At 44.3% G+C, this 17,409-nt stretch overlaps 1 protein-coding gene across 7 annotated transcripts in view; it reads right to left on the bottom strand.

The window, feature by feature from the left end:
* Positions 1–16,506, bottom strand: part of PPP1R9A (protein phosphatase 1 regulatory subunit 9A) — a 131,514-nt gene extending 115,008 nt beyond the window's left edge. For 2 of the 7 annotated variants that reach the window (XM_071429024.1, XM_071429025.1), the window contains exons 1-2: positions 15,739–15,940; positions 12,952–14,623 (exon numbers count right to left, since the gene is read on the bottom strand). In XM_071429024.1, coding sequence (XP_071285125.1) covers positions 12,952–14,403 — 1,452 coding nt within the window. In that variant the 5' untranslated portion in view covers positions 14,404–14,623; positions 15,739–15,940. Of the gene's footprint in view, positions 1–12,951; positions 14,624–15,423; positions 15,628–15,738; positions 15,941–16,110 lie in introns of those variants that run through there. The other 5 variants (XM_071429021.1, XM_071429028.1, XM_071429022.1 and 2 more) reach the window with 4 other exon arrangements.
* Between the last annotated feature and the right edge of the window lie 903 nt (positions 16,507–17,409).

Raw genomic sequence — 17,409 nt, 5'->3', positions numbered from 1 at the left:
CCACAAACCTGCTCTGTGGCTTCTTTGAGTCCTAAGGGCTGTGAGTGAAGCGCTGCCAAGTACCCCTGGTTACGAAAGCTGGAGCAGGACCCTGCTGGGGCGCAGTGCCGGGATCTGACCCAGCCTGACCCAGCCTGCACCCCCAGCCCAGCGCCCAGCTGGGGCCCGAGACCACCCTGCTCACCCAGCACCCCTGCCAAGCCCCCGGCCTTCTCACTGCCGGATTTGGCTTCCAGCAGCACAGCATTCTCAAGCCAAATCCAGCTTTCTCAAACTCAGAAACTTGGAGCTCTTAATGGAACAGATTAACTACAGTGGTTCTTCGGGGCTTAGAGACACAAAGTGACCCTTTGCACTAGGAAAATAAAATGAATAAAGTAAATCATATAAGGGCACAAGAGGCTTGCTTTAGTAGAATCACTTTTAAGCCACAGGAGTAAAAACAATTTATTCTATTCGCTATCTTTTATATGCTTTTTTCAAAGAAGTATTCAAAAAACTTCTCACTAACCTCTTTTATGTTTCAGATATGGCTGTTGGTCATCTCCAGACACGCACACTGATCTCTCTCCTGGGAGTTGTTAAGCTTTACAAGGGCAGCAAAATGCCTCTCTCCTTCACTACTGGAGAGATAAACTAGATACACTAGACAAAATCAGCAACTTTGGTACATTTTACAAAGTGAGTAGTTCAAAGATTTCACTTCAAGTGTACAGCCCAGGATGAGATTATTTATTTGTTTAACCACAGCTTTTGAGCATTTGGATTCGACTGGGCATCAGATCACACTCCCATTCCAATCAAGGAATTCCCACTCCAATCAAGGTTTACCCCAGCCACCCAGACCTCAGCTACTGCTACATGCAAAATGTTGGTGGGCTTTCCCTCTGCTGCATATAAACACTACTCCTCAACAGTTTTATTTTTGTATAGGCAGTTTTAATTTTTTTCTTTTCCTCATAAAAATTAAACTCATAATATTTGTTTAAATATTTCCCCAAAATCTTTTGCCTTGTTAAATGTTACTTAAAAGGTTAGGTCAATCTGCTTATGCATACAACAAAATACGTCCAAAAAAACCCCTTAAAATCCTTTCTTAGCAGTGGTGGGCCTAGCTTCTCATTAAAAAGAAGCATTAGAAGTCTAGTATCAATCTTTAAACTTAACTATCTGTAATTACAAAGTAAGAATTTAAGCTTCATGCAATGAACTCTTACTAAAATACTCATATTTAAACAACATTAACTATTACAATCAAACCTATTGGAGCTGCCGCACCATCCTTGGATTTGTGAAACCATGCAGTCTTAAATCCTGACAAATAATTCAAGAAGTCACTTAGTATATTTTACAAATAATAAAATCAAGATAGTTTATCTTGGATGCAATTTAGCTGCTTTCTTTACCAAAATTCACTATTAGGAAAATAGTTTTTCTCTGATCTAAATGAAGCAACAGAACCACATGATGGCTCAAACTTGAAGGGATCTACCAAGGTCATGTGGTCCAATCCCCCAGCTGGAAGCACAGCACTCCTTGCCCAGGACCATGCCCAGACAGATTTTGGGTATCTCCAAAGATGGAGTATCCATAGCCTCTGGTAACCTGTGCCAGTGCCCAGTCACCCTCACAGGGAAAGAGTTTCCTGATGTTCACAGGAACCTCCTGTGTTTCAGCTGGTGCCCACCCTGTCACTGGGCATAACTGGAAAGAGCCTGCCTCTGTTTTCCTTGCACCCTCCTTTGCAGTATTTATATACATTAATAAGACCATTGAGTCTTCACTTCTTCAGGCTCAGCAGCCCCAGCCTTTCCTCACAGGAGGGATGTCCCAGACTCATAATCACCTTAATGGGCCTTCTCTGGGCTTTCTCCAGTCTCCTGTGCTGGGAAGCCTGGAATAGGGCCCAGAACTCCACACGTGGCCTCAGTGGTATGGAGAAGGGATCACCTCCCTTGGCCTGATGGCAGCACTCATGCTAACCCAGCCCAGAACACAATCAGCCTCCCTTGTTACATGAGCACATGGCTGACTCATGTTCCACTTGCTGTTGTCCAGCACCCTGGAGCCTCTTCTGCACAGCTGAAGAGGATCCACCCTCTGGATGGTCCCAAGCACACAATGATGCATGGGGCCAGGCACAGGAGGAAGTTCGCACCTCTCTCTGCTGAACTTCATGAGGTTTGTGGCTTCTCATCTCTCTGTTCAGCCAGTTTCCAACCTACCTCACCTTCCAACCTACCTGTCTGCTCATCTAGCCCATCTTTAACAAGCTTCTCTGTGAATATGTTGTATCAAAAGCCTTACTGAAGTGAATGTACACAAAGCCACAGCTCTCCCCTCACCTATTAAGACAGTAATTTCTTTGTAGATGGTTATGAGGTTGATTAGGCGCTTCCCTTTTTCTTCCCCTTTTAGGCCACAAGGTCAAGACTTACTGGTAATGACTGTGTCATGCACTGCAGTAAACCACAGTAAGTCTAAGCAGTTATTTTGCATCTACAGCTGTTGAGAGAATTTTTCACTGGCCATAGACAAAGAATGAGAGAAAAGAAAAAAAAAAGGAAGGAAAAAAGAGCCTTCTATTTAATGGTATTTCACTTCCCCCCAACCCAAATATTAACATGAAAGAAATGCGCAAAACATCAAGGATGCATTTTCCAGTTAACCTACTAAATTAAGAAAGATAAAATTGAGCAACTACTTCAGAGGAAAATGGCTGGGCAAAGGGGAATTAAGAGCTACATGGTCTGGTAGTCTCTTCCTATCAAATGTCATACTGAAACATTCCCATTTGTGTTAGTGCACTTTGCCACACTGCTAAATTACCAGCTTTTTTCAAGTGGGCTCTCTCTAAACCTCTGGATTAATATGCTCTCTCTGCATTTTTTGCCCTTGCAAAAAATACAACACTAACATATTTTGAATATTCTATTTAAATGCTCCATGTACAATGAAATCTACTGGGCAATCACTCAAGCCAACACTAATGATAAAGTATCTCTGGGCTTTTAAGAAGGTAGAATTAATAGGTATGTCAGATTCTACACATCTAAGGAATCTAGAGTATGTCAGCACCTAAATATATCACCATCCATCTTAAAGATGACTGCAAGCTTATAAAGATGTAAAGATGATTACAAGCTAGATAAAAAAAATCCTAATGCTTTATCATAAAGGCCATGAATTAGATAAATCAGAGAGGAGTTTGATAGCATGACTGTTAAGAGCCCCTATAGTTTATTGCTTTCAAACAACTTTATAAAGATGTAAAGATGATTACAAGCCAGATAAAAAAAATCCTAACGCTTTATCATAAAGGCCATGAATTAGATAAATTAGAGAGGAGTTTGATAGCATGACTGTTAAAAGCCCCTATAGTTTATTGCTTTCAAACAACTAATGTGAAATACAGTGATTTTATCAGATGGAAGTCCCTAGGTCTACATGCAGCATAGATTAAATACTGGAAGATATCCTTTCAATGTGAACCAGCATCTTATGCCCTTGAGATTATTCACTGAATATTAAGGCAGATGGAAACTGCAGAGTGGAACATCAGAAGTTACAGATGTGCACAGACTAAGAAGCACACCTTTATGTATAATAGCACAAGGCAAACAGGTCTTGGAGATAAATTCTGCATTCACACCTTCCACTAACTTTATCATATGGAATTATCTGAGTGATCTGATGGGTCTCTTGAATTAACTCTCTTAACTAACTCAAGTAAAATTAGCTTCTCCCAATAGAACACCTTCTATATAAAAAAAGACACCACAGAATAACATCCATTATTTTGTACCATTTAATTACAGGAATGTCTGGCATTCTTTTTAATAGATTATTTGTGGCCTTCAAGGTTAACAGAGCTAAAGGCAATTGCAACACTTTAAAAAATTAAGAGACACTACTACACAACACAATAGTCCATCAGGAATGTAGGAAGAGTGCCTTCTATTAAAAATCTTTAATCTTAGTTGGAAAACATTCAATTCCATCTTAAAAGTGGAATACTGCCACTTAGTTTTCAGGTGCCTTTTCATCTGAATACAGAAATGCAATAATGGTCCTTTTCAGGCCTTGGGCATCACTCAATGAGCAAGATACGTTACTTAAGGCCCCTGTTTTAGGATAGAATTAACCAAGAAAAAGACACATAAGAGCATCAAGTTGCTACAGCTCTCCCTGCAGACCTACATGCCTGAAGCAGAATCCATCAGACACGGTCCAGATGAAGTCTCCTTGGCAAGTTATAAAATGACACCCATAATTCCCTACTGCTTCCAAAATATTTTGCTTCATGTTATCTTAAATGCCATTTGCCTTCCTCACAGCTGCATCACATCACGGATTGCTGCTGTCATTCTGTGGGAGCACATCAGAGTGGCTTTCTCCTTAGCTGCCATCCCCTACAAATGAGTCACCAGTTCACTGTGAAAGTTCTTAGCTCATAAATCCATCCTCACCACTCAAGTCCTTACAGTCACCCATATTTTGCTGTAATCCTATGCAATGCTAAGGCTTCCCCACTTTCTGCCAAAAGCAAGCGTCATTAGCCTGCTCCAACTTCCTGAGACAGAACTACTGAAATTTTTAACAAGGTCTTTTATCTAATCAAAGGCAGATCCTAATTTAGTCTGGCATATACTACCTCTGATAAATCCATTTACATGTATTCCATTTGCCTCTCTGCCTTTGATTCTTTAAAAAGTGCTCTCTACCACTTTGCTATGGGGAAAAAAAATAGTAATTTTCAGGCAGCCAAACCATCTTTCTTCTACTTTCTGAAAAACAGCTATTAAATTTGCTCTTCTGCAGTTAAATACCATTTCTACTTTGATAATGCTCTTTTAGTTTTGGAATATATGCTACAAGATTTTCTAAAACACAGCTTCTTTGACCAAGCCCCATACAAACCTGAGCACTAGGAACCTGCAGATTTCTTCTTCATTTCACTATATGAATTTCCACAATAAACTGGGGGTGATAACTCTGATCATAACTTCATACTCACTGCATAACACCCACCCTCCTTTCTTGGTGAATTTTAATGGATGAATACCTTTTTACTACTAGGACTATTTTCCTTTACAAGGTCAAACTCAGCTTGACTTCTGGCAACTTCTTAGTCACATTTAAGACTTTTGAACTCTTATGACATTCTTCATTCTTCTTTTTTCAACAACCACTTCTGCCACTCCTTCCGAAGTTCTTGGCTAACTTATGATGTTCACTTTGGCTGACTTTTCTTCTGATTAGGTCTGCAATCATTCTGCTTGTATAGTCTGTTTTTTTCTTGGGATGAAAATCCTACGCACTTTTTCTAATTCTGAATCAAAGAGTTCCCTTTGCTCTTTGGTTCAGCTAATTTCAAACCATTTCCCTACAGTTTCTCAGTCTGCATTTTTGAAATTCAAAACCTTTAATTGGAAAACCCTTTCAATTTAAACCACATAAACCTCTGATGCAAATCATTTCATCAAAATTCTGTTTCTACACACAGTTCTTCTAGAATGCCCTCAATACTTATGAAACCCAGGTTTTAGGCAACATTATTTGTTTTTAGTTCAAGAGCTACATGTGTGAACACTACACCCAGGAACGGCTGATCCCTAGAATTAGTAGTGAAATTATGACTTTTATATAAGAGTTAAAGACTCCACAGCATATTGTAGCAGGGAAATAACTTTATTCTATTTACTGTAGTCCAATAATTCCATATATACTTAATACAAGAAAACCTGAAAGTGCAAAAGAGTCACAGGTGAAGGCATAAAAATCCACAGCAATTATGAGGTATCTTTGTTCACCACAGTGACTGAATCAAAATAGTAACTTCTGAAGTACTTTATCCCTTCACTATCTGTTATCTGAGTGCATCCAGTCTCTGAATCATTTATACTTACTTCTCATTCCTTTCCTTGACAAACACATATAAAAGGCTCTGTCTTTCATAAAAAGATCTTCCCTAAGAGCATATAACCAGAGCAAAGAACCCGTTTTTTTACACTATTATTTTTTTATGAATAATCCAAGTTAGCAGGACAATCCCTGCAGTACAACACATTTTAATATTAAAGTCAGTAGAATTCCCCATACTTGACAATACCTGGAAAAAAGCTAAGTTCATTTTATGCAGCAGGATAGATATATTCCAAGCTACCCAGCCAATAGCTCTGCAGGCCAAACTACTTCACACATCAACACGAATGAAAATGATTACCAGCTTGCTGTCCATTTTATGAAATTTGAATATGAGCATGAAAGTTCAGTGATATATTCAACACTACAGGAGTCAGAGACTAAGCCTACCTAATACTTAGTTTCATGCTTTAGCAAAAACTGCACCCACTCCTAACGTTGTAAACAAAGCATGGACTGTGGCATCCCACTCTTATGGGGAAGGGAGCATGCAAGACTCAGAGATACTCGTGACAAATGTCAGAGGGGCCACAAGAGTTGACAAAATTTTATTAGTAAATTATGCCCAACCTGGAGATACATTTCTCACTTTCAATGCCAATTAGCTATCATGGGCAGTCTGATCTTCTAGACCCTTCTGGAAAGGGTTGGAGGGCTTCACCAGTCTTTGCTGGTCCTTATGATCACCAAATGATGACCAGTCTTGATGACTGGGTTGGCCTTTGGTCAACATTTCAGGCCTAATTCTCAACTTCATTCCTTCACTTGCGCTGTACGGGGTTGTGCCTATTTCCAGGATCCCAAACCAAAACTAGTCTCAGCAAAGTGCTGCCCTTCCTCTGTATGGCCCCTTCTTCAGAAACATCCTTATCTTTCTAACAGAATGTTATTACCAACAATCCTTGGTTGGCTCCACAGCTATCCAACTGTCGGTGTTTGAGGATACATATTAGTTCTCTTATCTTCTAGGCTTCTACACGAACACAGGAGCTGAAGTAGTGAACCAAATTCAAGGAAAACAAAATATTCTCTCAGTGATTTCAGAAAGAGCTATGCATCTTTTTTTTATCTGTAAGTTTTCATAATTAACCCACTCAAAAAGTGGATGAATTTCTCAGATTCCGTAACCATTTCAAATCTAACAAATCCTCGGGGTCTTTCTGCAACTCCTGTTTTCCATATTTGCCTTAAACAACAAGTGTCCTAACATGCACTGTGACTATTTTATTTATAAAATCACAGGCTCACTGGGGGTGGAAAATGTGGAGATCACCAAAACCCAACTCAGTATTCATTTAAGTAAAACACACATAGAAGTGTCAAGTTTGGACTGTACAGTGCCTGGGCATGGGTAACCTTCTCCTACGATTCCTATGATCCAAAATAGTTCATCAACATTTTAACAACAGGTAAATACAATATTGAGCATTGCATCAAGCACAGAAATGCTTCTTTTTTACACCAAGACTTGAAAGTGCTTTCAGCATCCTTTATTATGATGGCTATTATATAAAGAATAATGATATTTTAGATTAATTATTTCCAACATAATTAGTGCCAGATTGTTTCAGATTCTTTCTCCACCACTATTTACATTCCTGAACACATTTCGCTGGGGCAACCCCTAGTATCAATATAGGCTGGGGGAGTGAAGAGACCAGGAGCAGCCCTGCCAAGGACTTTGGGGTGCTGGTGGATGAGAGGCTGGACGACCTGGCACTCACAGCCCAGAAAGCCAAATGTGTGCTGGGCTGCATCCAGAGCAGCATGGCCAGCAGGGCAGGGGAGGGGATTCTGCCCCTCTGCAATGCTCTGGTGAGAGAGACCCCACCTGGAACACAGCACCCAGCTCTGGGGTACCCAGTTCAGGAATGACATGGACCTGTTGGTCTGTTCAGAGCAGGGCCACTAAGCTGATTAAAGTGATGGAGCACCTTTCCTATGAGGAAAGGCAGAGATAATTGGGATTGTTCAGCCTGGAGAAGGGAAGGTTTTGGGGTGAGTAAATTGCAGCCTTTCAGTAGCTGACAGAAGCCTACAAGAAAGATGGAGAGAGACATTTCACAAGGCTTGTAGTGTCAGGATAAGGGGGAATAGCTTCAAACTGAAAGAGAGTAAGTTTAAATTACATATTAGGAAAAGATTCTTTACTGTGAGGGTGGTGAGACACTGGAACAGGTTGCCCAGAGAAGCTGTGGATACCCCAACCCTAGAAATGTTCAAGGCCAGATTGGATGGAACTGAGCAACCTGGTCTAGTGGAAGGAGTCCCTGCCCATGGCAAGGGGGGTTGGAGCTAAATGATCTTTCAGGTCCCCTCAGAAATGAGGAATAACTGAAAGAAAGACACATTCCTTGAAATTATTTTTATAAGAAGTTTGTAAAAAAATTTCAAAGCAACTGTTAAATACAAATTTCATTTATGTTCTACACTGAACTATAATCACAGCACTTGTACATTTCCTTCAAAGGTGAGAGAAAGAGAGAGTACAAGTTCCAATTCTGGAAGACCATTTGAACAAGACATGATCTGGAAAACTGAAATAATGTGGGGTATAAAATTCAGTCATGCTGCCTGACAAAAGAGAGGAAGCACAACAGGAGGCACAGGCACTAGTGATTACATTCTCTTCACACGGAATTAGCAGAAGGATGGAAGAGCCATTTGCTATTTATCTTCTTTCATGTTCCCCTCTCTTCCACCAACCCCCAAAACTCAAGAGAGGTCTGCAGAGATGTCCCTTCACCACTGCACCCTGAGGAAGCTTTACAGAATGCTAAAAACCGCAGCAGCAGCTCAGGCCAAACCCCCTTGCAGCACCACGAGTCCCCTGCTGTCTGCCATACGGTGTGATCACATAATACCCAACCCCTTGGCTGGTGGGACAGAGTCAGTGGAGCAGAAGGTTGCAAAAGGAAGCTCAGCAGGAAACACAAATTGCTGTTAACAGCTTTAAATGGTTTAACGTGTACCTGGTGCCAGAATCAGGCACTAACTGAAGATGCAGCCATTAGCTATCAGGGCAGCAGAAACTATGCACTTGGAAAGGGAAAAGGTGAACATTACTCTTCATCCTAATTCTACCCAGGATGGAGGAAGCACGGCTCAAAAAATGACTTATGATTTGGACAATCAATACATTTCCATTTGCTAGGGTGTGGAAAGCCACAAGCTAATGAATTCTGCATTACAGGCAAACCTTGCCAAATCAGCCCACAGTGTCTGGGAAGCAGTACATGACCCAACCCTCAGGAAACCCTGCAAAACCCAATGAAAACCAATAAATCAGTGAGTGTTAGGGGTGCTGGGAGCAGGGGTAGGTGGGGTGGGGGATGTTGTTTTGTTTCTTTGGTGGCAAAGTATCCCTGGAAAAAACCAGGGTATGTTTTTCCTTATCCCATTTACTTAACTTTTTCACCTTGTACACTTGCCCTGGAGAGCTTCAGTTCAATCCCTGAGCACAAACACAGTACCTCAACACAAGAACAGGCCAGTGCTGATAAAGGCCTCTATATCACTACATAAACAGTCATATGAACAGCTACAGAAATGTTCACATCCCCTGTTTAGCAACACACTCCATTGCAGTGTCCACTGCCACTCTTGGGCCCTTTTGTACTCCTTTTTATTAACAGCACCAAGCTGATTTAAGCTCCCACAGCAACACACAACTGCTCACACAAGCAATACCACACTTCAAATACCTAGAAACTCTCCAAGCCTACAGTGGCCTCTGGGTAGTCACCCACTCCTAAAGGGACTTTCAACAGAGATGAAATCAGCAAATATATCCCATCATCCCAGAGCAGAGCAAATGGCCCATGGAGCATGGGATCTGTGATAGCAAAATTACAGACTGTAACACAGTAGAATTTCCTGCATGCATTGATTCGAGTCTTCCTCTTGATAGTGAGTTTCTCAATAAATTAGTCGTTTTCCTGCTTGGGAGACAAGCAGAATTCAGTCTTTATCAGTCTGGTAAGATTTTATTTTATTATCCTTCTACCTATACTTCACCGCTTTTCATAGTTCTCAGCATTACCCTTAAAGTGACAAAAAAGTCTCTTACATGTCTGCCTGAAGAAATCACATAGAAAAATAGTCCAAAGATGTTTACCTAAACCTGCTGAGATCTTCAAGTAACAACTTTATGGCAGTAACTACCCACTGATTCGACAGTTCACACATTCAAATGCCAACTTTGTTAATTATTTCAGAGTTCTCCTGTAGGAGAGTGAAGGTACAATACTGAAATCAATGCTAAACATCCAAAGTTTGGGTTGGACTTTGCACACCACGATCTAGCAAAATAGTCAAGTACAAATTGCATCATTTTCATAAAGACAAATCAGTTTCCAACAGTTCAGAAAACACTCCTATATTGCTTTTTATTTTCCTCTCTTGCTATGCATGAGATGATGTTCAGCTAAGTATTAATGAAACCAGTCATGCCCACTAACACAAAAAATTGTGTAGAACAGAAAAATCCCTAAACAGTCGCTGCCTACTCAGTCAGATGCAACATCCCAGTGTAACAGATGGGGCCCAGGGAGTGACTGGGTAAGTTCATCTGCTGGCACTGTGTGAGGGGACAGAACACAGTCCCTCTTGCCGCCTGCACTGCTCACTGATAGCTGGGCTGCACAGGAAGCTCCTGCCAGAGCCAGCTCCAGCTCCCAGCAGCGTGTCCCAGGAGGAGTGCGGGAGCCCAGGGACCCAGGAGCCACAAGGACCCTCCAGGGGCTTCTCCAGTTGCCCCTCCTGGGTCCCTGCCTGCAGTGGCGTGGCCAGGCAGTGACCTGGTGGCCCTGGCAGTGACCTGGTGGCCCTGGCAGTGACCTGGTGGCCCTGGCAGCCTGCCCTGGCCCACACGGCTTCACACTGCTGAGGGAACTGCACAGAGAAAGGAGCACCGCTCCAGAGGCAGCTTTTAATTTTCCACAACTTCAGCTGCAGTTCCTCCTGCTAGGGCCAGCCTTCCACATGGTCTCACTTCTGCCTCCCCACATGACGAACGGATTGCAGGCACTGGAGGCACCCAGGACAAAAAGCAGGGGATCTCCCAAACCCTCCTACAATGCTCTTTCCCAGCACAGCTTTTATTCTTTTTTCTTCCTATCTACAATAAAGATGCCAGAATAATTAAAACAATGATTTGTTTACTTTGGATAAGCTTTTTAAGAGTGCTTTATGCTTAAACCCATGACAAATGTGCTCTTTTAATTATTTACAAAAATTACTTCTAGAGCATTTTACTGATGGACTAATATTATTACTGTACAATACGTAATCTGAAATAAACATAGCATGAAAAACTTGAAAAGAAAAGAAAAAATACAAATAATTGAGAAAATACTCTTAGAGCATGTGGCATGACAGCAGAATTCAAACAGCAATACACTGAAGTAAAAATGTCACTATTAGCTCTTTCAGAAACAGCAGAAAAGTCTGACCATCTCAAGAATAAAATCACTTTCTGGATTTTCGTCTGTTGGATCCATCATAAACAACTGGTAGATCTTTCAGAAGAGAGAACATCATCTTGTCTACTAGTACATCTTGTCTATTAGCTTGAGCCGGAAAGCAGTGGAGGGGACAACTTCCTTTGTAATCAAGGTCTTCCCCACTTCACCTCCCTCCAAGAGTTCAAGAAAACCTGGGACTTTAATTATGGGAACAATCAAGAAGGAACAAAAATACTTTGAATTTTTGGTTCATGATGCAAGCCTGAATAGAACACTAACAAACTAAAATTAAAAGAATAATCCATATCTGGCCTTGGAATATTTTCTTTCTTTCAGTGTAAAAATCCTCTTTTCAAAGCATGAAGCAAGACAGTTCTTTTCACTCCACTCCATGATAAACAGATATGAAAATCTGGTCGCTTTATTCAGATGAAAATTTCATATTACAATACACATCCCACTCTACTTTAAACCACAGGCAGTGTGAATGCAGATTTTGTAAATCATATTATTTTGAGTTTAACACTGGCACTTCTGTTCATTGACTTAGTAATTTTCATTGCTAAAATCACACAAGGAAAACAGTCAACTTCAATTACACATTTTTAATTTTAAAATTCTCACATTTCAAGTACCCCATGATATATTTCTGCTTCAGGAAGCCACTTCTGCAATAATTGCTATGGTTTTGAATTGTCCATTACAGACATGTGGCATCTCCAGCCAGGGTCAAAGCATCACAGACATGCACTAAAACCAACTTGGAAGTAAAATACTTTTATATTTAACCCTGAGACTCAGCAGTGAAAAGCTGGTACAACAAAACTTAACAAGCCATTTACTAGTTATTCCTTCTTGAACTGAAAAGCACTGGAAACTACATTCTTAGTGGTAATTTAAGGTACTTAAAAACAAACCATAACAGCTCTGTAAAAAGCACACCCTTCACTAGATATTTCAGTCAATTGATTTCACCCTTCTGTAGCACTACGATATACTCTCTTTATAGATATATAAATGCTTTAGAAGTTTTAAATAAATGAGAGTGCTACTACAAAAGATGATACTAACTGAGATCTGGAATATTAACAGTCCTCTACTACAGAATCACACTGTACTTCAGGACAGGTACTTATTTAAGAATGTGCTGAAAGCTGAGGAAAAGCTTTTCAATCTCAAGAAGCTGTGATTTCAAATGAAATCAAACAAGCAGCATAAAAGTCACCAAATACCCACACTGACATTTCACAATGGTTACAGTGCAGTCATAGAAGTCAAAATATGCATGGCAAAATTCTTGAACTTCACAAGCCCAGCTGTCATGCTCAAATTCTGCTGGTTTAGTCAGCCATCAGAAAATCTAGAAAATGAGACGAGCTCATCAGAGCTCAGCAGCCTTACTTCATTTAAGATTATGTTCACTGACTGCAATAAAGACATGTATCGAAAGATCCTCTGAAATCTTTTTGGAGGCAAGATCAAATGCCAAAATCTCCTTCAAATAAAGCTACATTTGAAAACAAACCAAACTGCAAAAAAAAAGGAACATAAGAAACTGTACCTTAATTGGAGCCCGGCTAAACTGTATTTTTCTGTTGGCTGGGATTTCATCTTCATCTGGCAATCCATTAATTTCAGAATATTCCATATCAGGTTCATAACAGTTATTTTCATCACTGTCATCCAGATCATCCTGTTCTGTACCTGTCTCTCCCCAGTCAGAATTATACCTGGATCGTACCCGATACACATTGTAGTCAGAATGCATGTACACATGGGAACTCTGAAAATTATTCACATCTTCATGCCCATCTTTTTCACTTTCCTCATCATAGTGGGACTCAGTAGCATCTGTGGCAAAATCACCACCTGAAGCTACATTTCTTGTTAACTCTGCAGCTTCAGGCCGATCAAAGATATCTTCTGTGTGTTCTGACTGTTCCTTCTGTTGCACCAAAACTCCTGTCTCTGTTTTTGACTTACTCCTAGCACAGCTGTCCACAGATCTTTCGCTGTCAAGCACACCGACCAAATCCTGTTGACCTGTTGCAGAACTCTCAACAGAATCAGCACTTGCCTCTGTGCTCTTTTTTATTTCTTCAGTTGTTTTTGAACCTGCCAAAGTGCCTGTGGACACTTTCTGTCTCGGTGTGGAAGAAGTGTTAGTCTGCTGAGAGTTCTCAACAGACATCACGCCTGTACTCTGTTTGGCTGGGGGAGACCATGTGCTGGCCTCTTTCAAAGGACTGAAACCCTCAAGGTTTGCAACTGGGGAGGAGATATTTGTGACAGTAGATGAGAGGTTAAGTGGATAGTGACCAGTTACAGAGTACTCTTCGTTGTTTTCTGACTTTTCTACGTTTACGCTGTGTGAGTCAGTGTTTTCAAAAACTGCACTGAGCTGACTCACAGTTGGAGAGACAGTCTCTGTCCTTGGGCTAAGACTGTCCAGTGAATCCATGCTGCCTCTGTTAGACTTAGAGATGCACCACTCATCTGGAAGTTCATTAGAAATGATTTTCTCTTTCTTTGGGGAATAGCGATTTGAATGTCCTGTTTCATGAGCATTTCGCTCAAACATCTTCCGAGTTTCAGTAAACTTGGAATAGGAAGGACCATCATGGATAGTGTCAAATCTACTTATCCTTTCAGACACGGACGATTCCAACTTTACGATTGAACCATCTGCTTTTTCTACAAATTCTTTGGGCCTAATTCGTCTTTGAGGTGATGGAGGGCCACCCTTTCCCCTGGTTTTAGGGGCAACTCCAGCACTTTCAGTGGGCTCCATGCCCATCTGCATAAATAAGTTCTTGATCCTATTGACATTTGAGCCATATTTCCTTCCCCTGCTCTGTGAGGCCTCTCCTTCCTCTTTCGCTTTTTGGTCTCCATCTGATTTCGGTTTGTCAAAGGTGCTTTTCAGTGCCTGGAACTCAGTCCTGTAAGCATTTCTGTGAGGAGAGGCACTTCGGAGGGTGGATCTTTCTCCTGAAGACTCTGTTTTCATCATGTTTACTTCAGGAGTGTGAAACCTGCTTGCATAGTTTCTGCGGTACCGCTCTCAGTAGTTTGCCACAGCAGATTCTGCTTGAGGAGCGTTTTTCCTCAGGGGCCACTGCCCTTCAGCAGGACCATACTTGACAGATCTGGAGGCAAATGTCTTAATGCACACGGTCAATTTTGACAAAGCAGCACAACTGAGGACTCTCAAGAGCAAGGGCTGATTTAACCTGCAATAGAAAGGAGGCTTTTCTGAAACCATGTCAGGTACTTTAAGTCTGTCACAATTTCCATTTACCATTTTCTGACGTTTACAAAAAACTAGCAAAAAGAAATACAAACCAACACCGCACAGACATGTGAAAACTTGCCATTACCAACTTTTTCAAATTGACTGTTGCATAATTTATAATCTATAACATCATAGTGAAAGAACAAATAATCATAGCTTTCCATTCACAAATATAGTATCATGGCACAAATATGCACGCAAAGGAAAGGCAATGTGACATGAAATATGAGGCACTGCAAGACAATCCTTGCTTGCTCAGAGAAACATAATGGTAGAAACACGATCAAAGATAATATGCTTAGAAAGGCAAATTAAACATCAGCTCGAGGGAATACAAAAACTGCACCCAAAGTTAACATCTTCAGCTGACAGGGTAATGAAAGTGAAATCCCGTTAGAGAAAGTTACCCCTCATCACGGGCAGGGGTTTTATCGTCTGGAAGACCCCGGAGGTACCAAGGAGGAGATGCAGAAACGGAGCCGGGGTCTGGACCGCTCGCCCGGCCCGGCCCCAGGGGCTCATCCCCGGCTCCCGCAGCCCAGCGAAGGGCACCCCGGGGGTCTCCCGAGCCAACCTCCTCTCCCTTCCCCTCCGTTCCTGCTCCCCAGCCCTCGCCCTGCCGCGCCGCCGCCGCCGAGGCGGGGACGCCTCACTCTGGCCGCTGCACACACGGTGCCGGTGCCGGTACCGGGAGCCCGCGGCCGTCGCACCGAGAGCGACGCGCCCGTCCCCGCGCACCTCCCGCTCCGCTCCCGCCGATCGCTACGGGCGACTGGAAATGCCACACGACAGAGACCCTCGGCGAGCCGTGCAGCCCTCGCAGGAGGCAATAAACTCAACCCGAGAGGGCAGCGCTGGAGCCCCGCGGCGGCTCCCCCTCGGGCGGCCGTGCCGCCCCGGCGGGCCGGAGCCGCGGGGCCTCGGGCGGCAGCACCTTGCGGCGGGGCAGTGCCCGGGCAGGCGCCCGCCGCCCCCACGAAACAAAAGCCCGGTGCCGCCGCCGTTCCCCGCGGAGCCCGGCGCCCGTGCCGCCGAGCGCGCACGCCGCCTTACCCAGCCGACAGCCGCGACGGACTCCCCCGGCCGCCCGACTCAGCGCTGCCCCCGCGCCTCCTCTGCGCAGAGCGGCCGCTGCCGCCGCCCGCCTGACAGGAGGCAGCAGCCGCCGCGTCGCCTCAACGCCATTGCAGGCAGCGGCGGCGGCGGCAGCGGGGGCACGGACACGGCTCCGCGCGCACACCCGCGGCGGCGGCGCGGGGGAGGACGAGGCGCCGTGACAGCCGCGGCCGCGCTCCCGCCCGCCGCCCGCCCCTCCGCCGCCGCGCCCCCGCCGCGCCCCCGCCGCCGGACGCGCCCCGAGCCGCCGCCGCCGCCCGCCGCGGGGCCGCCCGCCGCCGCCGCCGCCCGCGGTGACAGGTGCCTCACCTCCTCGGCGAGCCGCAGTGGTTCGCTCCGCCGGCGGGGCGGGGGAGGCGGCCAGCCCGCTGCAGTCCGGCCCCGGGCGGTGACTGCCGAGAGGCGGAGGACGGGCCCGGCCGCGGCCACGCCGCCAGCGCCGAGTCCCGGTGCCTGCCTCCGGCCCGGTTATGCCCTTCTTCTCTCCCCTGGAACGCTCGTTTCCAGCCTGACCCCCGCGGACCGGGCCCGCCCGGCACCCGCCCGTGTCGGAGGAGGCAGCGTGCCCGCCCCCGCGCGGGAGGGGCAGCGTCCCGGGTCCCGGGAAAGCCCCCGCTCCTTCCCGCTGCAGGAAACCCGCGGGGCGCGGGGGGCACCGGGCGCACGGAGAGCTCCCTGCAGATCAGGAGCCGCCGTGCTCCTTCCCTCGCTGTTGATCCACTCACCCAGGCTGCCCGAGAGAGGAGCGTGCTGGTGACAAGCCCCGGCGAACCGCTCACAGCTCCGTGGGCATGGCTTGTTCTGGCAGCTGCTGACAGGGACGAGGATCATCTTTGGAGCACAACCACAAAGCCTTTGTTGTTTGTTAGCTAGGCGAGTTCACCACAAAAATGTTTTGGCTTTATAAAGGTAATAAGAAAACTTAATTGCAGAACATGAAATCTCTAGGTAATTTGTAAGATGGGCAATCCGGGAAGGTAATGACTGTTAATCACATAGCAAGTCCTAAGCAAAGTTCGTTGAACTAACTGCATAAATATCAAAAAATGGCCTGGGGATGTACAATGCAAAGTCTGAAAACTAATTATTATGTGTATGGAAGCAAGACAGCGGTGACTGGAAATAAAGTAATGAGGTATATAAATCCACAAACTTGATTCATTACTTTTGCATTGGTACCATACCACTGAAGCATTCACAGGTGTCAATCTCTAGCTATTTTGTACCATGGGGATGTAGCACGTGACTGTTTGCCTCAATAAAGTTTAAATAACCAGCATGAATATTGACAGGCAAACAACAAAACGTATAGATTGAAAACAGCATTTTGATAAATATATATGCCAGAGGCCAGGAACAGAAGCGAGGGTGTTTCAGAATTTTCCCCACTGCTGGCAGTAGCATGTCCTGGTGCACTGCATGGTCCCAGCTCAGGCTCCTGGAGCCTCGGGGCGAGCTGGGGGATTCTGGACGCCCTGCGGGCTGCTGAGCAAGGCTGTGCCAAAGCACCCAACACAGCAGGGAGAAAGGGAGATAGATGAAATATGTCATGAACCAAGATAGAGACAGCCCCTGAGCTTCCAAAGCAGTCACAAAAAGCTCCCCTCC

The sequence above is a fragment of the Agelaius tricolor genome, unplaced genomic scaffold (genome assembly GCF_023055355.1).
Source record: "Agelaius tricolor isolate 1412-34295 unplaced genomic scaffold, bAgeTri1.0.p SCAF_6, whole genome shotgun sequence".
Taxonomy (NCBI): domain Eukaryota; kingdom Metazoa; phylum Chordata; class Aves; order Passeriformes; family Icteridae; genus Agelaius; species Agelaius tricolor.
This window is presented reverse-complemented; position numbering and strand designations above follow the sequence as displayed.